General features: G+C 29.8%; 2 protein-coding genes across 3 annotated transcripts in view; one reads left to right on the top strand and one right to left on the bottom strand.

The window, feature by feature from the left end:
* Nucleotides 1-6,355: 6,355 nt before the first annotated feature.
* Nucleotides 6,356-15,510, bottom strand: UGLYAH (ureidoglycine aminohydrolase). Its single transcript, XM_068609086.1, has 13 exons — nucleotides 15,285-15,510; nucleotides 14,961-15,080; nucleotides 14,269-14,356; nucleotides 14,101-14,177; nucleotides 13,318-13,357; nucleotides 13,153-13,219; nucleotides 11,717-11,802; nucleotides 11,379-11,460; nucleotides 10,769-10,825; nucleotides 10,602-10,640; nucleotides 7,006-7,076; nucleotides 6,714-6,767; nucleotides 6,356-6,594 (listed from the first exon to the last, which is right to left on the bottom strand). Exons 1-13 carry the CDS (start codon nucleotides 15,316-15,318, stop codon nucleotides 6,519-6,521), a joined length of 891 nt encoding a protein of 296 aa, XP_068465187.1. The 5' UTR covers nucleotides 15,319-15,510; the 3' UTR covers nucleotides 6,356-6,518.
* A 5,110-nt stretch (nucleotides 15,511-20,620) lies between these two features.
* The window catches only part of LOC137808128 (tRNA/rRNA methyltransferase (SpoU) family protein), a 43,227-nt gene continuing 40,306 nt past the window's right edge, over nucleotides 20,621-23,541 (top strand). Inside the window, exons 1-6 of one of the 2 annotated variants that reach the window (XM_068609084.2) lie at nucleotides 20,621-20,965; nucleotides 21,055-21,148; nucleotides 21,303-21,397; nucleotides 21,515-22,026; nucleotides 22,105-22,321; nucleotides 22,410-22,721. In XM_068609084.2, the coding sequence (XP_068465185.1) occupies nucleotides 20,777-20,965; nucleotides 21,055-21,148; nucleotides 21,303-21,397; nucleotides 21,515-22,026; nucleotides 22,105-22,321; nucleotides 22,410-22,721 (1,419 nt within the window). In that variant the 5' untranslated portion in view covers nucleotides 20,621-20,776. The remainder of the gene's footprint in view (nucleotides 20,966-21,054; nucleotides 21,149-21,302; nucleotides 21,398-21,514; nucleotides 22,027-22,104; nucleotides 22,322-22,409; nucleotides 22,722-23,541) is intronic. The other variant, XR_016519222.1, reaches the window with a different exon arrangement.

The following is a 23,541-nucleotide window of genomic DNA, read 5'->3' as shown; positions in this document are numbered from 1 at the left end:
TTTAATCCCCATAACATACTCGTTTTATATGATTAGCTAATTTTATTAAACATTGTTGGTTATGGTGCCTATATTTTGGTAAATAACATTGACTTACCTTTTTATCAATGTTGACAAAAAATAATCTCAAATGGTGTCAACCAAAAGTAAGATTTTATCAATTTTGGTAGAAAACAACCTTAAATAACATCAACTAAAAAAAGATGTCATGATAATCCAAAAACACTATTCATGATAACATAAAAAGTCTTAGCTCGCGTTAGCTTAGAAATAACACTTATCAACAACAAATATTTAATTTTTTTTCCAATTAATTTATGTAAAATCTTCATTATTTTATGAATTTAACTCGGTAGTTAACTCGGACTTTCTGAGTTAAAAAGACCATGAGATACACCACACAAATATATACTATATATAGTACTTTCAGCTAGCCCAAAACCCCACTAATTAGATTTTGTTTGAATTCACAGTCACAGGTTTCCACTCAATATTTAATAATTAGTTTATAACTAACTTTCTCACTGAAATCTTCAAGCTATGGCCATAAACATACCCTCTTTCCATGGCTATGAAATTCACTGATTCCATCAGGTTTGTTCACGCATCCCAGCAAAACCTATACCTTTCGAATAAGAGAATCCCTTCACACATGACAGTCATATATATTCTAATTCTAACATTTAAGAAAGTAAAAGGAAAGCATATTTCTTAGGAAATGATTATGGCTTCATTGTCACTTCATTTATTATAATGAAAAGCCAAAGTTTAAGGATGAAGAAGAAATATTTAATAGAGAGGCTTAAGCAATTTGCATTGGTGCTGATCATTAGTTCCATATTCTTACACAGGAGAATACACAAATTTAGGTCTTGGGAAACAACTTACTCCGCTTCAACAATCAAATTAAAAAATTACATAAAGGCAAAATAATGTACATTAGTTTACTTTCCTTTCCACATTGTCATTCCTTCGTTTTCATTAAAAAAATGGTAAAATGGTTCCATTATGTGCAAGCATCTTAAAAGGTAGAAATCCATTCTTGTTTGTATTAATTACCCAACCAAATATACAGCATATCTCGGACCATGATATATAATATAATATATAACTAGAACTCGCATACTGCACGCGTGCTGCTACCATCTACTCAAATGCTTGCATAGCATCAGTGGCTAGTAGAAAAAGTCACTAATTTGCTATTTTGTTCATTAATTGCGTATAGATCTTCATGAAACCAAAGTTCTAGTTATTAGTTGCCATGGTGTCAAAGAGGAAACTCGTAGTGGTCTAGCACATACTTTTGCATGTTCTTGTATTTTTCATGAATTTGATCTTTTGGGCGCTGGAATGAGATATAACTAACAACATTTCAAAGGATTTGAAACTTCGGCTTCTTTATATGATGATTCTAATTGGTCATTGATATCAAACAAGATTTTGGCACCCTGCTGGTTCGCCCATGCACTCAGCACAACGAAGAGAAATTAAGAGCAGACTAGGAGAAAGGTCCAAAAATTATCGTAAAAAAAAAATAAAAATCACTTAAAAAATAAAAATATTTTATAATATATTATAAATCGATTTTATAATATTTTACTATAAAAAATAATTAAATAGTAATTAAATTTAGAAAAATAATAATTAGTGATTATATTAACTAACTTAGATACTTCGAAATAAAAAAAAATAGTATCTAAAGTGGTTTCTATTATTAATAAAAAAATTATAAAATGGTTTCTAAATTTATAAATTGGTATCTAAAAGGTTTTAATTACTAATATTCTATATTGTAAATTAACCTTAGTCTCTAAAAGATTAATAGAGACTAATTTATAATCTAAAGTAATTAGTAGCTAATAATTAAATATGAATTTAAAAACAATTTTATAATTTTTTTATTAATAATCGAAATTATTTTAGATACCAATAATTTTTTTAGTTTGTAAAATGATATCTAATTTAGTCAAATAGTAACTAATTATTTTGATTGGTTTCTATTTAGTGATTTTCTTGTAGTGTTTAGTTAAGTTTAAAGTTCACTTCTTAATATAATATCAGAGTCATTTAAAATTTATCTTAACTAAAGTTTGTTAGACATATAGTATCACTCTTCATTTTTACAAGATTGAGATAAGTTTAAAGTTATTTTTGAATAAAATAAAAGGTATATTGTAATGATTGTTCCATAATCTTATTATCCACTCATGGATTTACACAAGTTGTTTTTAAATGTTTTTCATTGATTAGTAAACCAATAAGTGATAGTGATAGGGGAAAGTTTTCACGTTGTTTAATAATTAATGTTGAATGTGTTATCCTCTACATTGAGAGTGACTTTATCTTACATTGCTTAGAATTACAAACGCCATTCAGCATGGGATTTCCTTTTAAAATACCATATTTTTTAATTTCTACATCATGATCAAACCACCTTGAGAAACTTAATATCCAAATTTACAAGAATGATAACAAGTAAAAATAATAAAAAACAGTTTAAATCTCAAATTTTAATACACAAGAAACAAAGATTTAAAATAGTAAAAAACTTTATATTAGAATGTGCACGCAAGATTCACACATATCTCAATCAACTTTAAGGTGTCCTAATAATGAGTAGTTGAGAATCTAAATCAAAGGTAGAATATGGTTATAACAGGAAGAGATGCAATGGTAGTGGAAGGAAAAAGAAAAGTGAAAACATTGTGGCTGAGTAGAAGAGATGTATGATAATGAAAGGAAAGGAAACAATAATGCCAGAGGAGATGAATAAAGAAATATCATTATGATATTGTGAATAAATTAAAAGAGATAATCAATACATATTACATCCATTATATAACAAGTGTGAATTTATTTGTAAAATCGTCATCATCATATTTTATTATTATTATTTTTGGTCAATTACTATTATTTTAGTAATGTAAAGTCTTGTTTTGTATCAGTGATGGTTTCCAGGGATAGGGTGTTGTTGCCTCATGCGCATCATCTTATAATCTATTTAAAAAAGTAATGACATCGATACACATGTATCTATTATAGAAGAATTGACCACATTTTAATGAAAATGAAATTGACAATATATAGATGAGGTACTGTGAGATTTGACGAAAGCTGTTAGAAATTGACAATATATAGATGAGCCTTATATCTTTTATTCCTTAACTCACCTTTCTCTTTGGATTCACATGTTTTTGCCACCCATGCAATTTTCTTATCGTCTTTCTCCAAATCCCATAAGTTTCTAACTTCTTTATAGTAAGGATCACAAGCATAAAAGGATATACAGAAAAGGGGAATCAATGAAAGAACCGATCTCAACATACAAACTCTATTAATCATAGATAAGAATTTTTCTTTCCACCTATTCAGATTTTTCTGAATTTTAGTTTTCACATTTTTCCAGAAACTCACTCTCTAATGGTTACCACCCATCTCCAAACCCAGATACTTAAAAGGAACTTTCGTAATTTCACAGTTAAGAATATACGAATACAAACGTAAATGGAAATGATTTACAACCACATTTCCAAGTCTACTCTTAGAAAAGTTAACTTTAAGTCCTAATGCCAACTCAAAGCAGCTTAGGATAGATTTAATAATCATAATGTTATGGGAACTATCCTTGCAAAAGAAAATAGTATCATCCGCAAAGTGTAACATATTAACCTTAATTCTTTAGACCCAACCTTCACGCTTTGTAACATATCCTTATGTACTTCTTGTCTGACAGCTCTTGCCAACCCCTTTGCCACTATCAAGAACAGAAAAGGAGCAAATGGATCACCCTGTCTAAGACCCTTCCCAGGTTTGAATTCCTTTATTGGGCACTCATTCACAAGATGGACAAAGACGCAAACTCTAGGCATGCTTTGATCCATCCAACCCATTTTCATCCAAAACCAAGCTTTTCTAGCATGTAGTAGAGAAAATCTCACTTCAGTGAGTTATATGTCTTTTCATAATCCACCTTTAAGAATAAGAATGTAGATTTTGTTCTCTTTACCTCATCCAAAGTCTCATTCGCTATCAACACACTAACCATAAGACATCTTCCTTCTAAGAAAGTTGTTTGTCTAAGATCAATGACCCCATGTAAAACTTTTTTTTAGCCTCCTTGATAGCAACTTATAGACAATTTTATAGATACACCCAACAAGAAAAATAGGTTTGAACTCATTTAAGTCCAAGAATTACATATTTTTGAAATCAACGTAATGAAAGACGCATTTTCTTAAAATAGTGCATTTTTAATATCTTATATTTGACTTTTAATTTATTTGTACAAATTGAAAATTTTAGAAAGAATATTAAGATATTAAACAAATTTAATATAATTAATTTATTTTCTTAACATTAATTATATATATGAAGTTAGTTTTTTTCTTATCCTATCTCACATCTTATAAAAAATATAATAAAATTAAGTTAGTTATAAAATTTATATTAATAAATTAACATTTTAAATATTTATTAATGATTTTTTGGATTAAATTAAAGTGAGAGTCTATATGATTAAATTAATATTTTGAATGTCCATTAATGATTATCCAAAGATGTATAGAAGGAATGGATAAAATTGGAAGTTAGAAATGATGCTGGTTGGAGTTTGGTTTGAAGTGGATCCTAGTGCAAGATCTGGTCTGGTGGGTACAATACTCCTACCACTAAACATAAAACATTAATCATTATCCTAAGAACCCTACTCCATCATAAATTCTTGCATATCCCTAGCCACCACTGATGACACCCCTACACCCTAGGTCCCACATTGTGCTTCCAGGGTGAAGGACTGTCTCTCTCTTTGCTTCATTATATCCATTGTCCTCACCATCTCAAATCTCACCAATTTTTATCTTCTCAACTCTCATATTAAACTTCTCCTAAAAGATCAAATACTTTTTCAGGGCAAAGTGGACCAATAATGTGTTTATCATAATAATATATGTGCAATAAGAATATGTGCTTCTATGTAAATTTTATTATTATTTTTACCAATCACTAATCCATATTCCAATTGCCTTTGATTGGCCCCTAGATTATAACCACAGAAAGATTAAACTTTTTTGTTGATAATGTTGTTATGGCCACCGGAACAAAGATTTGAGTAAAAGGGATTCCAAATTCTTTGATCCCTTAGCCATGGCACAATTTTTTATCTCTCTTTAGGTGCTTTTGGGTTTTATATATACCACACAATCCTAAATAGTAATAAGGATTTTTATTTTTTTTCTATGTGCTTTCACAACCCCTACTTTTCAAACAACCAATTTTACTTTTATTGACCATGAATGAAGAAACTACAGTTTTTCCAGCCTCCTTTCTAGTGCTTCAAGGTGAAGCCAAATAATGAATTTGGTTATAGAAAAATATAAGCCAGTTGAATGGGTTATTCGGTTTATTTCATCTCACTGATTCCACTTAATAGATTAATGTGTGAAAAATATTTGTTTATCCACTATAAATTTTAAGTAATCGTGAATTTTAAGGTTTATTCTTATCCGATTTCATCAAGATAACGGATTATTTTATCTATTTTTTTAAATAAAAAATAATTTTAAAATATAAATCACGTTAGTCTAATTAATTTTAGTTTTTAGATTAAATAACTTGATATACAAATTATAATACATTTATGTTTTAGCAAAAATAATATTAGTTTAGTCATTTAAATATAATATTTTTTTAATAAAACAGACTAATTTATCCACTTACAAATGGCTCGGTCTAAATCTATATAAGTCGTACGCAAAATGAACCAAACAAAAAATTATTCAGTTTAATTCAATCCGATCAATATATTTTTACAAGAATATATATATATATATATAATTACTTTAGTGTAAATATAGATAAATATCCTTCATTATATTATTGACTTTAATTTTTACGAGATCCATTTCATCATATTACCTCTACATTTAATAAGACTTGCTCCAAATATTACCTACCTTATAAAGAATTAATTTTGGTTCATCCCTTAGTCACACCTATCATGTTAGGATGATAGTGTTTTACCTAAGGGCCACATTCACTTTTAAGTCACTAAAAACTTAACTTTTAAATTCTAGAATTCGAAATATAAAATAAAATTATCCCAAATTTTAGAGCTCGGAATATATTTTATGAGTTCGAACCTACGTTCCAAACTGTAAAATTTGAAATAAAAAAAAATACATTTTGATATTTGTATTCTGAATTCTCCAATTCAGGATGTATTTTCTAGATTCGGAAATACCTTCGAAAATGTATTTACGAATCATACAATTCGAAAATGGAAAAAAAATCTGCATCTTTGCCAAAGAATAGTTTTGGAAATAAAAATTATGAGGTGCATGAAGAAAAATTATGGAGGTGGAGGAAGAAATTGCCCAAGATGCATTCAGTTGTGTTTGTTCAATAAGTTCACATGATAGATAGTTAAATGCATTCAGCCCTTTATTTAAATCACTACATAAGAAGAGGGTCACTGTCCTCCATATCATTTTTCTAACCTCCATCAACAATTACAATCACAATTACAATGACAATGGGCTCCTGTTGGCGTCTTTGTATATAAGATACCGTGTTCTTGTTTTCCCTAGGGCAGCATACCTGATATCATAACAGCACATTGTATCATTCAGCATGTTGCAAAACGATATGAAAGTTACATATAATGTAATAATTAATCCTTAAGAATGTAGTCAGTAATATATAACAGTTTAAGTTACCACTGCGGGATGAATGGTGCCATCCAAATGACATCACCAGCCTGAACTGGGTACCTATTCACAGAAAGAAAAATCACCAATGTAAAGTCACAGCTCTTAATGATATGAGCTAAATATCATGTAACAAATAAATCTTGGAAAAATCTTAAACAATAGTATATTCCAACAAAACTAATTGAAGACATAATCTGGCAGACACCACATAGAACAAAATAGAATGTGTAATGCCACTAGCTAGAACTTCATGCAACATTCAGACCATTTTTTGACAGGTTAGATCTAGAACTCTTACCAGCTATCACCCAAACGATAAATGCCTTGCCCTTCCAATAGCAGCAAGCCATGCTGGTTATAATGAACCTCCTGCAAAAGCCACAAGATTAATAAAAATTTAAAAAGGTTTTTCAACTTTAGTTGGAAGACAAACAAACTCTCTCCTAGACTTGTGTATGAATAACTTAAAAGAGGTGTACCATAGATCATAACATTAAAAAGAAAATGCCCCTAATGACTTCAAAAACAATTTTATGGAAGAGGTACTTGTATTAAAGATGTTTATCCTTTTACTTTTATCAGTTTGATAAAATGTAATAAGGATAGGTTTTGAATAGCATAACATCACATTAAGTAGTCCTGTAAGTGATAAAATTGAGCATCATTGTCAAGTAAAGTAGACTACTCGTTTTTCAAGTAGTAACTTGGTTTAAACAAGTTCAATTATACAAGTTTCAATCATGATATCACCTTAAAAAACTAATTTTTTATTTGATGATTGAAAAAATAGGAACTTCAAATAACTGGTTGAATGAGAAGTATACATCAACCAAACCAAATTATTGCCAAGCCGATTAAATCAGAATTAACGATAAAACTGATACTGAATATTAAAATATAGATCATAATCTTCATATATTAGGTGTGTCATAAAGGATGATTGCATATTCGTATGACTATACTATAACATTACACTATTACAATTTATACCATAGTTATATCATTCGATAAGAAGTCCTCGAAGTAAAAAGATGTTCGGAAATTCAGATCATAACTTGACTTGCAACAGAAGTTGAATAAGATAAAATGAAGACCAAGAATTATATGGTTCTTCCACTAAAGGCTACATCCACAAGCAGGTGAAAGAAAGATCACACCCGAACGAATACAGTAATTACAATCACTTTCAACTTGTTAGGAGAAAACAACCATCACTCTATCCAATAGGAGTAAAGTCACCTACAATTTTCCTCTAAAAAAGCTACACAATGTAACAGATTGAATAAAATGGGGATGATACATAACGTCATTCAAGCCATCCTAATCTAGGCTTCAAGAATGAGCTTCGAACACAAATTAAATGTGACTAGAATCTGACCAGGATGGTCATCCATTTGCTTCTTGCCAGTTATTTATTTAGCTACTAACCATTGACTTGTTTAACATTTCTCCCACTTGAAGACTCTGATATTTAATCATGTCTTCATGTGCTTTCAGCCTAAATATTCATTCCACACTAGTCACCTTTGCACTATTTATGTTTTGGATCGCCCATTCAAGGATCTACACCATGTCAACATTTACAAGCTTAGTCAAGACATCTACTCGATTCTTGGATGAATCTTTGGCATGTCATTTTTCCATCTTCCACTACTTCATGAACAAAAATAAAATTGAACTCTTATGTCTTTTCCTAGAATGAAAAGTCAGATTCCTCAACCTATGCTCTGATACCATATTAGGAAGTAGACTTTAAGCCTAATTCAACCTTATAAAACCGACTAAATCCACCTATATACTATGAAATGTCTTTATGTGAGATCTCTAACACCCTCCTCCCCCCCCCCGTATGTTGAGACCCTTCAGCTCGTGCGTGGGACTACACATTTATGCGTGGGACCCTTCAGCTCGTGCAGGTGACTTGATAACCTCAATAAACTTTTGCTATGATAGACTCTAAATGACTCTGATACCATATTAAAATAAAAAGGAAAAATAAGATAAATCCCTTGTGTAGATTGTTTATTTATAGATGAAAATAATAACAGAGTAACAGAATAACAAAGACTATGAGCTAAGCCTTTTACATTCAACACAAACATTGTTGTAAAGCTACCTTCAATTGTTGATAAGCTATTATCCTTCCTTAAAATTACTTTTATCTTCAATTTCTATAGTGAGAAATTACTCCAATTGAACTTCTCAATATCAAATTGTCATAAATGTATAGACTACTATCTACTATATAACTATAACGGCTTGTATTATTTAACCATGAATAGAACCTGCAACTAGAATTGTATTAGGAACCTAATGGTTTAGATACTATTGAGATCTCACATTAAGTAGAGATTTGACTATTGTAGTCCTTGTGAGGCATGAGAAATCCTCATCTTACAGGCTAATTTTATGGGATTAAGGTTTTAAGGCCAAATTCTAGGATTATACAAACTTTGTCTTAAATCACATTTGTCTACACTCTAGATGTCTAGTGCTAGGCCTGAAGGGCTGTAATTATTTGACCACCCACATTTTAGATGTTCAGCCCCTTGAACTTCTCAATATCAAATTGTCATAAAAGTATTGACTACTATCTACTATATAACGGCTTCCATTATTTAACTATGAATAGTACCCACAACTAGAATTGTATTAGGAACCTAATGGTTTATATCACATTGACTAGAGATGTGTGTTATTGTAGACCTTGTGAGGCATGAACAATTTCATCTTACAAGCTAATTTTATAGGGCTTCCATTATTTAACCATGAGTAGTACCCACAACTAGAATTGTATTAGGAACCTAATGGTTTATATCACATTGACTAGAGATGTGTGTTATTGTAGTCCTTGTAAGGCATGAGCAATTCTCATCTTACAAGCTAATCTTATAGGACAGAAAGTTTTAAGCCCAAATTCTAGGATAATACAAACTCTATCCTAAATCACATTTGTATAGTGCTAGGCTTCAAGAGCTATTATTATTTGGACCACCCACATTTATCTACATTTTAGATGTTCAGCCCTAGACATGAGAGAATGTGTGGAGATCCAACATCAAGGTCATCAATGAAAGAATACGGTTAAGGGCCAAAATTTTGCCATGTAAACACATCATTGCGACCTTTGACACCACCCATAGCAAGCCTCTCTTAACAAGTTGCCCATGGTGGAGGGGTCAAAAAATCACGCTGCAGCATCATGATGACACTAATGGTTATTTAACAGCATTGTTCCAAATTGACTAGAAATATAGCTAATGTAGCCCTTGTAAGATTTACACAATCATCCTCTTGCTTAAGGATGAGTTTGGCTAGCTCAGATTCTAGGAGATATCTCTATTGGGAAATGTCAAATCATAATTTGTCTTGCAACAAAAGTATGAATGAGTAAAAATGAATATAAAATGAACACCAATGTTGATGTGATTCTCTCACTATAGGTTATATCCATACACAAGTGAGAAGGATCACACTAGAAAGAATATAGTTATTTCAATCCCTCACAACTTGTTAGGGAAAAACAACTATCACTCACTTAATAGAAGTAAAACATATCCAAATTTCTCTCTAGAAATTATAAAGAAAAGTTACACCAAATAAGAGATTGGATGAAATGAGGATGAGACAAAACATCATTCAATTCTCCCTTAAATAGGCTTCAAGAAAGAGCATTGATCACAAATTAAAGGTGGCTAGAATCTGCCCAAGGATAGTCATTCATTTGCTTCTTGAACATCGTTTATTTAGCTACCAATCATAGATTTGTCCAACAAAAGAGAGGTAACTTATTACCATATCCCCATTGTAGAGACCCACAATCTTAATGCAACTCTAACGCATACATACATAACATATCCACATCAGTATGGTACAGGCAGAGAGACAAATTACCTTCACATTAAGAAATTCTCCAGGTTGAAAATCCATTATCTGTAGTCATGGGTTCATCAGTAACATTTACAGAAATTTACCAGAAACCATGATCATATGAAAACTGTATAATGTAATAAATAACGGACTGTGCCAAAAGAATAAGTACATGAAAGGTTTGAGCTTACGTGGATATTGAAGTCATATGCCAAAGATGTTGGAATTAGCTTCCGCAGTTCAAAAATCTGACAAAGCATACAGATAGAATTAAAAGCTTAAGATACAGCAGAACAAAAGTTCAAAAACCTCAGATAGATAAAGAGAGAGCGGAGAGACCTGATTATTGAGGATAACCCTCAACACATATATCAAAATAGTTTAAAATCATAGTGACTTGGCGAACAAAAGTTCAAAAACCTCAGATAGATAAAGAGAGAGCAGAGAGACCTGATTATTGAGGATAACTCTCAACACATATATCAAAATAGTTTAAAATCATATAGTGACTTGTATCAGTTACTAAACATAGACTTTCAGAAAGTTATCTGAATTGATGGGTGTAACAGAAAAAATATGCTTGCATGTTTAGAGTAATAAACACAACTACATTAATGACAAGTGGCATGAACCAAAGCACATAAGTATTGCTCCATGCAACGTTAATAGACATAACATTGACATAAATGTTCTTTTATGAACGATCATCCTAAATTGGAAAATATAATCCCTGAATTTAAAGCAAAGAAAAAGAAGATGAAATAAAGCAAACTGCTTTTCAGTATATTGGAGTTAACTTACCTCGCCTGGAGTTTCGAGGAGTGGCTGCTTATCAGTTGAACCAACCAATGGCTCCGGGATATGATTTGGCAGTGAAGAATATCTGAAAGATTATAGACATTTTCATACTCAAGTCATTAGAGTACTCGTTACAGCTCACTATTTGAATGTACACAAAAATATAATATGCATTCTATAGCAATTTATATTGTGACTACTTATAAAATAATCTTGAAATATCAAATGGATCAATCTATTTTCAGCATAATAATCATAATTAAATGCACGGATTCTGATAATGGCAAGGCGATGGAGATGAAACATAAAAATTGCAATTGGGGGAAGTAAAAATTACAAACCTTCGTTCAAATACCACAATAGTAGCAAGTGCATCAGTTTCAATTGAATGGTCAAAATTTGGAGGAAAATAAGCATATGAATCCACCTGGAATTAAAAACATTATATGAATTTTTTTATAGGCTTCACAGAAAATATAGTGATTATCTAAACTTCCATAAGAAAATGGTATAAAAGCTAGTAGCCAGACAAAAACATGAATTGAAGAAAGCCACTGCAATTGTAATGGTTGAACTGTATTTTTACTAATCTTTGATTACATTATAAGTATCACACATGAGGGAAATATGAATTTCTATTATTACTTCCTATGACCGGAAAAATAAGAGGATTCACCAAAGGAGCCGATCTTGCAATACAGTAGGACAAATAAGAAATAATATCATAAGCTGCAATCAACTTAAGCATGCATTGCTTCCCTTTTCCCTTTTGTCATATAATTTCCCTATCATAATTATTAAAGCATAAAGCTCTCTAGCATTGAAAAATAGTAATAGCACATTATAAGAAATAAAATTTTGAAGCAATAGCAAACAGCTTTTATTTTTATATAAAAACATTTCAAGGATTTTATCTTGAATTTAAGTCCAATTTCAATGCCTCTGGAATCTTCTGCTCTATAAATAGAAAACCTATGTGTCAAAGCTAACCTACAGCATTAAATAATGATCTGGATCTAAGAAAAATGTAACCAAAATTATAAGGAAAAAAAAACAGTAGTAAGAATACATCATGTGTAACATATTTCCTGAAGCTAACATAATTCTTATGGAATTCCCACAAGTGCATAAATACTGGTAGAGGGAAACGATATGTGAAAGCCTTTTTTCCTGATATATGATTTAAGCGTAGCCATAGTTCAAAAACAGCCTTTTGCTTGTGTTTGCATTAAGTGATTACAGGGGAACACTGGGTGTATCATTACACCTTGGGAAGCAGTTTCTTGTTATATGTTCCGAAGGGTACAAGTGGAATGATGAGAGTTAAAGTTTCTAGTAATGAGTGGCTCGTGCAGCTCGCTGGTGCATTTGACAGTAGAGGAATGTCCAAATTATCAAGGGTTTCTCTTTTCCCTTTATATTTTTATAGGATGAGATAGTATCTTTCATTTGGTGACCTACTTCAGATTTTTTCAAAGGGAATTGTAACTAGTGATACGAAAAGAAACTGAAAGTTCTGTTTAATTTTTTGACTAACTTGGCCCGCCGTTATCATCAACTATATTTCTTTTAAGGAGGATATTTTATTCTCCTCCAGATTCTTTTTCCTTTCTAATAATATTTTCTTCTTTCATTACTTTAAGAAAAGTGATGATATTACTTTAAAAAACATATTAACCAAACCTGAAATTTATATCAAATATCAATTTTTAACAGTACTCAAAATTGGTGATCATACTGACAAAAACACTTACAATAATAATTGTAAACCTATTACCTTAAGTAGTTGGCTAACTCCAGTGGCATTAGTAACAGTGACGGTACCTTGGACCACAAAGATGAATCTACACATACAATGTTAAATGGTTTGGAATGTCATGGACAAGAAATTGAGGAGGGGTAGAATGCAGAAACTGAAAAGGAGAAATAACATGTTTACAACCTCTCCACACCAGGCAGGGGTAGTCCTGATCTTGAATTATCTAGAAAAGAGGCAAAGCACTTATCAAAAGTGTACCACAAAATTCAGTTTCAGGGATAACTGTGAATGGCACCATACATAAAACATCAAACATCACAAATGAAATGTCCATGGGAGTTAAGGGAAAGTGTAAATGGAGACTTGGAGGATATGATTGAAATTGTAACCCTATATCGTTTTGATCCCTAAAAAGAGAAGCAAATAAGATATTGCCAAACATTAAAAGTTAGGCTGAAACAAAAGACCAGTGGTATATTTCTTATGGAGGTTGGTTCCATCCAGGACAATGAAACAAACAGGGAACCAGACACAGTGGCACAGAATCATGAAAGGAAGATATTTTGTTAAGGTACAGTAACAACTTACAAGCCACTCACAGGCTTTGTAGAGTTGAAATATGTGAAAGCAGTTGACGGGTAGCATTGGACCAGAGAAATATTAGTTTGGACTATACAGAGAATCCTGAGGGATGAACCCAGATTTTCTGAGGTGCAATTACCTATACAGGGTAATTTTTTTTTTCATTATCTTTCTTAGGGTTCAATATTTTCCATGCCAGACTTCTTTTCTCAAAAATGTTGATCTAATGTTAGGAGGCTTGTAAATAGCCCATATGATTCAGATACTGAAGGAAGAAATAAAGTGGCATCCAAATGATGCATAATTGTATATGATGCATAATCACAATATACCCAGGCAACTTGGTAAATATAATAGATTTAGTGAAATAAATCATAATCAAACCTTTCAACTTAGCTAGGTACATTATAAAGTGTGAACCCATTTCCGGTGAAATTAAATATGCCCCAGTTGTGTCGCTCCTGTCAAAGAAATGTAAAGTTACTACACAACAAAAGGGTAATGAAGAGGCTTAAAATCTTAACTAAAACAAATAAAGAAAGTCAAGAGTACCAATCAGGCAATGGGCCATATACATGACTTTCAGGTGATATCAAAGCATAAGAACTCTTGTAAACACTGCGTGTGAATCCAGGTAAATCTGCAAACAAAAACAAAGTAAACTCAGTCCAAAACAAATTCACTGCAAAGTTCTTTTCATGAAAATAGTCTAAAAGACTCAACAGCAACAGAAACTTTGAGATCTAAACAACCTTCACATATAGTTCATTATAATTTACAAATATATCACAACTCAAGAAAGAATCATAATAATCAACCCTGGTAGTCAAGTGTCACACTTCACCTCTTAAGCCAGTCCTTTCAGCAACCAAAATAATAATATAATAGTAATTTGAAATCCACATCTTAGGAAAAAGTCATGTGTCCAAAACCTTGTGAACTTCTTGAGTTAACAAAGCACACAAGCCTGCTGCTACAAAACTGTACGGTCTCATATTTTATTATGCACCTAACACTTTTTATAAAGCATTTACATAATTTCTTTGCAACTAAAACGCATAGAAAGACCCTCTATTGACATAGATAGACACAAAACTCCCGTCTACTAAAACAAATCAAGGGAAATCTAATCAGTAACCACCAGCAGTCTTTGTTTGCATCTCCATTAAACAATTTACATCAACGTAATAATATTTTTTTTAAGATACGAAAGAAAAATAGTATAAGAAAAACAGTTGACTAACCTTTGAGGTGAATAGGAGAGAGAGTGGGGTTGTCGACTTTCCAATAAAGAGGTTTTGATTTCGCTTCCGCAGAAGGAGCAGAACAATACCCTTCTTCACTAAATGCATCCTTGAACAAGCCTGAAGAATCAACAAAACATAAATCAAGTCATTTCCTACACTCTTCAACCACCAAAACTCCTCCTTTTAGCAACCAAGAAAACCAACAAAAAAATAAAAAAAATTACAGCACAGTATATATATTAGGGTGTTTGTTGGTGCCTTATTTCGTTCCTTTCAGCAGCCAAACAGAGTACATGACAAAATAGTGAGAGAAGAGGGTACCAAGAATAAGGAGAAGCGCAAAGATGCTCCGCATTTTCAGATGAGAAATGGAGAAAGTGTTTGGACTGAGAAGAGTGGCTCAGATGAAAGTGTGGATGTGGATGTGTGTCACGGACTCGGAAGCACTGAACAAAGATTCCTTAAGACCTACAAATACAAAGCACGCTGATACGATGATAGCAATACAATAATAATTGCAATATGGAATCTGCCATGGGCCATGAATACTCTATTCGAATCTTTTGTATTATTTTATCTATGCTGCCTTTCTTTGTCCTTTTAATTTAATTTAGGTTCAAAGCCTACAAACTTAAAAGAAGGATTATAGTACTTTTTTAAAAAAAATATTGAAATCAAATTAAAATCGTTCAAAGATATCAAATTGAAAAAATCATCTCAATAGAAGAATTTAAAAATTATTTAACCTTTAATTTATTATTATTTAAATACTTTTTAATTCATGTTTTATGTTTCTATGATGATAAAATTATGACTCAAATAGCGACACTACAAAATTAACTTTTCTCAGAAAATAAAACAACTGTCCATTTTTTTTATCAGAAATAACTAATTTTATAATCATAGAGTTAAATTAAAATGCATGAAGATAATTAAAGATATATATTGTTAAACACAAAATCAATAAGAATTAAAAACATATTTAATTTCTCCTTCGCATTTGATCTATTTTTGTCCTCTCTTTTTTCTTCTTAAAAATGAAAAATAATTTTTTTTATGGAAAATAAGCAAATAGATAAGATAATTAGTTAAAAAAATATAAATAAAAATGATTTTATTTATTTGAATAATTGTAATTTTATTTGGTATTTTTTAATTATTTATTTTTTCAATAATAAAAATAGTGATAACTCAAAAAACAATTTTCTCATATTTTAACAAAAATAAACTATTATTTTGGTAATAGTACAAGTTTGGTATATAACATAGTGAAAAGGTTCTTATTTTATTTATTTTTATTTTTATGACAAGGTAGTTTTTTCATTAACTTTGTAAAAGAAGCTTAGACATATATATATATATTAATATTAGTATATATGATAAATGTAATTAATTATTTTGAATTGGAAAAATCAATCGTGATTTTAAAATAAAAAAAATAGTTGAAATAATTTATTTGATACATATGATATTTGAAAGCTTCTTATAATGGTGAATGTATGGCAATGCAAATATTGGAACATCATCATTTGCCAATAATTACTTGCACCTGCAAGTGGAATAAAAGTAAAATGTATGGTAGAATTAATTTCAACACATATAATATACATGTTAGAATCACAAGTGTTGTATCAGTTTATGAAAATTATGATAAGTCAAAATACAAGTCTATTTGATTTTCATTTTTTTTTTATCTTCTTCCTTTTTTTCGTCATTTTCTATTGATACAAGCTCTTAAATCTTATTAACTTTTTTTACAAGATGATGATGCTTATATTGTTGAGAGAATTTTATGCATACAGTTAGTCAATTGATTAATTTTATATATTATTATCATACACTAGTTTTATAACTAGTTTTATAATATGTTGAAATTTAATGTTATTCACATCATTTGACTCGTATTATTTTTTAAAAAATGATTTTTTAAAATTATGAAAAATAATATATACGTTAGTTCACACTAATTTTTGATATTGTGGTATTGAATATTGTCGAAAAGATGATTGAACTTTCTCACATTAATTATAATAAAACTATTGAAAAGATTGTTCAATATTAAAAATATGATCCACATTTCATATTTCATATTGTTGAACATGTTGAAATGAGAAATATCTTTCTTAATAAAAAAAACTAAATCCATATCCATGTTAAAAAAAAGTGAAAATAAAAATTAAAAATACAAATATGATCATAATGATTTCTAAAAATTGAAAATAACCTAAAACACACCAAATTTACACTAAATTAAACTTAAATAAAAATAAATAAATAAAAAGTCACCAAAACACACTGAACTGCACTATCAAAACTCACTAACTAAATTAGCATGTATTTTTTTTATCTGATTTTGCCAAGCGTATTGTATTATCAATCTCAGAATCAAATGTATATAATGTTTAAAAACTAAGCATCTTCATACATGAAAAAAATCATCAAAATAATATGTATACCCTATGCATGAATGAACAATGTTAGTGCAAAAAATATATACAGTAAAAGTATGAGATATGGATGATGTTATATAAATATATTTTCATTGTAAGAAAACATCATACAAAAATTCAACTTTTATAACTATGACACGTAAAAGCCTAAAAACAATGGAAAATGTAAAAAAAATAAAAAAAATACTCAAAAAAATAAAAGAAATTTAACTAAATGGACATTTTTGGCACTTTTTGTTCTCCCTATTCCACCCCGGTATTAATAATCACATTCATTAGCTCTTTCTAATCAATTCTCATGTATGATGCGCATCTATTTTGAGTATGTAGCAAAAATTACAAATATTTGAAGTTTAAAAAAAAAAGTCTTCTACTACAAACTTATACCTATTTATTTATGACTAATTTAGAAAATATAAGGACTCTACTAGCAAAATTACATTAAAAAAAGTTACTACATAAAAATTTGGGTCAAAATCATTTTTAACTATTTTCAATATATTAAATGAATAGTAAAAAAAAATTAGCAATAAAAACAATGGAAAAAAAAAAAACAGATATGAAAAGTGGTATTAAGCTACACATGACATAATGACATTAAATTATATTTAAAAATATAAGTAATTAGCTAGGTCACAAATATATTGTGATATTAAGCTATATTAAGTGTAAGCATCTAATATAATTATAATCAAACTATAAAGTTAAAACATTTAATTATGCTAAGCATCAAGATATACTTAAGTATAAGATAAAATTACTCTATACTACACCTTACATAACATAACGCAAATATTGTTTTACATTCTTATTAACTATAATGAGCTTAGTCAATGAATCAATTCCCTCATTTTAAAAAGTAATAATTTTCATAATACTTTATATTAGTTTTCAACAACTTATCAAAGTTGATACTTCACATTGAAATTGAATTATTCAAAATTTTAATTGTAACTTTTAGAAAATAAAGCTTAGTTTGTTCTAAGAAATTTGACATTTTGAGATTAATAAAAATCACATGAGATTTTATTATTATCTCAATAATTATTCTTAATTGATAACATTATGTGTAACATTACTAGAGAAAGTTTCACATTAACTAACTATATGTATTTCTTGAAACACTTCAACATCATCTTATATAGACAAATCAAAATTAACATTACAAAAGTTACTTTGAGATAAAACATAAGATCAAATCATACAAATACAAACCATACAATAATTACTTAGGTAGTGTTTGATTCTCGGTGTGGACTATAGTCGACGACAAATATCTCAATCACCCCTTGTTTGGATCAGCTAACTAATGAGAGTGCGGGAACGGGAGAGTAAACTGTTGGAAGGTGAAAGTTCCTTCTCACAGGTGCAAAGAAAGAAGAAGGAGAAGAAAGAAGGCCACCTAAAAATGTTTTTTTTTTTTTATCAGCAACCTAAAAATATAGTAATCACGCATGTGTTACATTTTTTTTATAAAATTTTCTATGAATTAATCATACACTATATATCTATTTTTTCCTTATTAATAAGAAATTAATAAAATACATGATTTAAAATTTCAGACTTTATAATAATAAAATAAATAATAATATTATAAATATCTATATATTTATAACAGTAATTTTTTTATTAATATTAATAATATAAATGTTTAAATATTAAAATAAAAGTAATATGTAAAATTAATTTATAAAATAATAATGTTAATTCAAATAATTTTTTAAAATAATGATAATAAATATAAATTAAATAAATTAATAATAATTAAACAAATGTATTAAATAATAATATTATTATCAATTATTATTTTAATTAATTAAAATGTACACAAAATTATTTTTTTATACACAATGATAAATCTGTAATCTTACAATTTATACCATTAAAATAATTAAAATATTCTTACAATTATCACATAATTCACCAATTTCAATAAACTTTTATCATACATTCACTCTAACATATTCAAATCCAAACAACCTCAACTTTTTTTACACTTCTTTCACACTTCGAGTGCCACACCCTCTAATCCAAACAAAACATTAAGGTTATTTAACGTGTTGTCATTCTCACTAAAATATCAATTCAAGTGTTACTCCACTTAGTTTATATGAAACTTGATGTCTAGAGTCTGTGTGCCTAGTTGCATCCAAGCTACTTAAATTTAAGTTTATAATTATTATACAAATTAATATTAACATCATAACAAGTTAAACTCAACTTTATTGTGAAAAGTCGTATAAACAAAATAATAAATTAATAATAACTCAAATGTTAACATATCAATTACAATGAATTACCTATTTACTCAACATTAATTTCCATTATACTCATGTAAAATGACATAAATGGATTTAACTACATAAATGTTATTATATAAATAAATTTTATATTTTTTTAGATAAAAATATATTATTATGTAGTTATAATTTTATATTTATTTAAAATAGTTAGATTCTTATTAATTTGTCAGTACTTCTATTTTTTTTTTAAAGTTGTATAATTTTTTACTTGTACAAGTAATTTTGTTTTTAAATGAAATGATAACCTGAGTATTAATTAAATTGAATATTTATTTATTTTCTCAATGTAAACTATTATTATATTGAACTTTTCTTTTACCACTGTGATAGTGTGAATTTTCATATTACACCATGTAATGAAATAGTAGTTATTTCAGTTTCATAATATTAATAGGTACAAATTAATATATTAAAATATAAAAAATAATAATTAAAAAAATTAAATAAGCTAGAAGTTGCAAATTTCCTGAAATAACTTATAATTATAAATTTAAACTTCTAAAATTACTTTACGTATTTATTAATATTTTTATATTTGTTAAATTAACTTATTCTTTAGTCTAATAAATAGCTTATGGATTTTGTCAAACACATTCTGTATATATTAACATCACTAATATTAACTTTTCACTTCTAACTTTTTATTATTTAGTTATTAATTTCAAAGTTAAAGTGCCATTCCCACATATAAACTTAAATTTGTTGTTGTGCAAAATCTCACTAATAAATTTCTTAATCATAAATTATTTCAAGAATTCAAGTACAGTATATTAATGTAGTTGTTTTATTTCAAATTTATGGACGTTTTTAATTTAACTGACAAGATATACTAATTACACTAAACAAGGATGAAAAAAAATATACCAACTTATTATTTAAATGTAAAGACGAATATTATTTAATTGAATTGAATGCACAGTAATTAGGGCGCCAAGATTTGACAGATAACGTTGGCGAACCATAACGTTGTCCAGGGTTTAGGGTTTAGCACAAGATAATTAGGGTTTAGCACAAGATAATTAGGGTTTTACTACGAATCCCGTTCAAGAAGAGTGTTACAATGTCGGAAGCAGAAGCAGAAGCAGAGGCAGGTTCCATGGCTTCTGTGGTTGTTTCCCTATCCAAAAGCGTCTTTCAGGTGCCTCCGCCTGCGGTTCCTGCAATGCTGGATTGCATTCTTGTGTCTACTGGTTTGTCTCCGCCCTCACTCTTCGCTTCACTTCTCCATGATTTCCCTCGAATTCTCAAGGTACCACTAATTCTTCTTCTGGATTTGACATCCATTTCTCTCATTTATTTTGTTGTTCACATTTTGTATTATTTGATGAATTTTAACAGGATGTTATCAAAGAAGGTGATGATCTGGATGCTGATAAACGCCCCCACCTTGTGTCGCTGGTGGGCGTGTTTTGCCATCTCCTGAAGAAATCGGGTGAGTTACCAATTTACCAGATTTTTTTCAAATTTTGTATGGCTTTTGCTCTGTTTTCGGTCTGAAAGTTGAAAGTAGGATGCTATGCTGAATGGAGCATTTGCCGCTGTCACATTACTCTTCATATTCTTCTATCTAATTTGTTTCTTTACAGGGACTGATTGTGATGCTGTAGGATTGTTTGTGCGGAGATGTTTTCTTCCTTTAGCTAAGGTGCTACAACCCTTGCGGCATGACTTACTTAATCAGGTATTATTGCAGAAGTAGGCAAACAATTGTGTCTTATAGGTGATTGGAGAAATTTTAACTATGTTTTTTCCGTGTTGCCTCTATTATTGTTGGATGGGTGCATCGTTCTGATGACAGATCACAGAATCGTTAATGGGTGTAGTGATTGAAACTTGCACGTGGGAAGTTCTTGAAGAAAATTTGGTGCCAATTTTCTTAAAATCAGTTGGTCTTTCAATGGGTATGCTTCATAATGATGATTTGGACTTCTATGAATGGAGTATTGACTCATCTCACCAAGACTTGAATGATGTCACGATTGATCCACTGATGGACAATGAGCTATTGCTATCTCTGTCAAATAGTTTCGAATTGTCAACATCATGTACTGTTCTGTCTGTAATTCTGGAAGCTGCCCTTCAGTACATGTTAACAGATACAATATCTAAATCAGTGAAAAGAAAAGGGTGCCTTGCGGATAAATTAGTTAAAGTTTTGATTTGGGAAATATGCAATTTGATTGAACGTATGCTTTTACATAGTCCTGAGCACAGGTCTTGTGCAGCAGGCGTGCTTCTTCCTATCATTGTTAAAGCATTACCTTACTCATTTGAGATTTCGATTCATGGGCAGAAACATGGGTTTTCTCGGTAATGTTCATCTGATTTGTATGCATTTATTCATCTGTTTATAAATGTATCCTGTATATTAAAATTATTGGTTGTCAGGGACTATTTATTCCTCAAAATCTGGAGCTGCTGCAGAACACTGTTTTCAATTGGACCTTTAGAGAGAAGAGAGGCATATAATATTCTATCATTGTATTTCTCTTTTTCCGGGTCCACAGAAGAATGTGTACATGATGACCGTGATACAATCAATATAACTGAAGAATTTGACATAAGAGCAGAAAAAGAGTTCTGGAATGAAATAAAAATAGGGCTGGTACTCAAGCACTGTTTGATGATTTTCTGTGTGTTTATTTAACTTGTCAATGTCTTGCTTACTTAGGAATCAAACTGAATCTGATCAGGTTGACAAGGATAGTATAGTGAGGAAACAGAGTTTACATATACTGAAGATGGCTCTCAATATACAAGGAGGAACGGATTCCGTGCCTAGCATTTTGAAAAAAAATACAAGTGAAAAGCATTCAGTACCTCATGGTGTGACAAAGAGGGAAAAATGGGCTTACAAGGAAGCCGAGTCACTTGGTGTTGGGAACCTTTTGATGATAGATGACCTGATTATTAACAGCAAGCAGTATTGGGACGCATTTGTGCTTTTGTATGAGATGCTCGAAGAATATGGTACTCATTTAGTTGAAGCAGCTTGGAATCATCAGGTGTTCTAAATTTTTTTCTCATATTCATCTTTGTTGAATTTATATAGATAAGGGTAGAGACGAGGGGAATGAGAGAACAAACTTATAATAGAACAATTGATATCTGGTGTGAAATGATGTCTTACAGATTATAATACACAGTTCACTGACTTAATAATACACAACTTCTAATCTTACACCTCACAACGCACAGTTCACTTCTCTTTATACTAATACACAACTTCCAATCTTAATTGAATATCAAAATGAATAATGATTTATGCTAAGATACAAATGAGATCATCGAATATACTAAACTAGACAATATTTTAAGATTCAATCCCAATGATATAATGTGTTACTTTGTTTTTATTCTATCAAATATCAACATCTTATTGTAAATGTGTGGTTTTGGATTGATGAAGATTGTGTGTGTGGGAGAGGGTAATGCTTTGATGTTTTGGAGTAATTTGGACAATCGGAAACAAGTGAGAAGAATGAAGAGATAGCAAGTTGTAATCATCCTTCCTAGATATGTTGTTTGCCATTGTTTGTTAATAGTTGCAAAGAGATTTTCTTTTAGTATTTAAAAAATTGAGGTGAAAATGCAAAAGCTGGGTTCTTTTTTTGTGATATTGGTATACAATATACAGGTTATGCATTTGTTCCTCAGAGTCATATGTTGTACATTAGTTTATTAACAATTCCTTTTTATATGGTTGTGGAGGTCCAGAAATCCTTATTAGTTCAAGTGAATTTAGCGTATTTTGGAATATAAATCTGTGAGGACATTGTTGTTTGCAGGGCTTTATTTTTAGAATTTTCAGGATCAAATAATCCT

Source organism: Phaseolus vulgaris, chromosome 3 (genome assembly GCF_051622355.1).
Source record: "Phaseolus vulgaris cultivar YP4 chromosome 3, ASM5162235v1, whole genome shotgun sequence".
NCBI classification, from domain to species: Eukaryota; Viridiplantae; Streptophyta; class Magnoliopsida; order Fabales; family Fabaceae; genus Phaseolus; species Phaseolus vulgaris.
The sequence above is the reverse complement of the archived record's forward strand: the minus strand, read 5'-3'. Positions and strand labels throughout refer to the sequence as shown.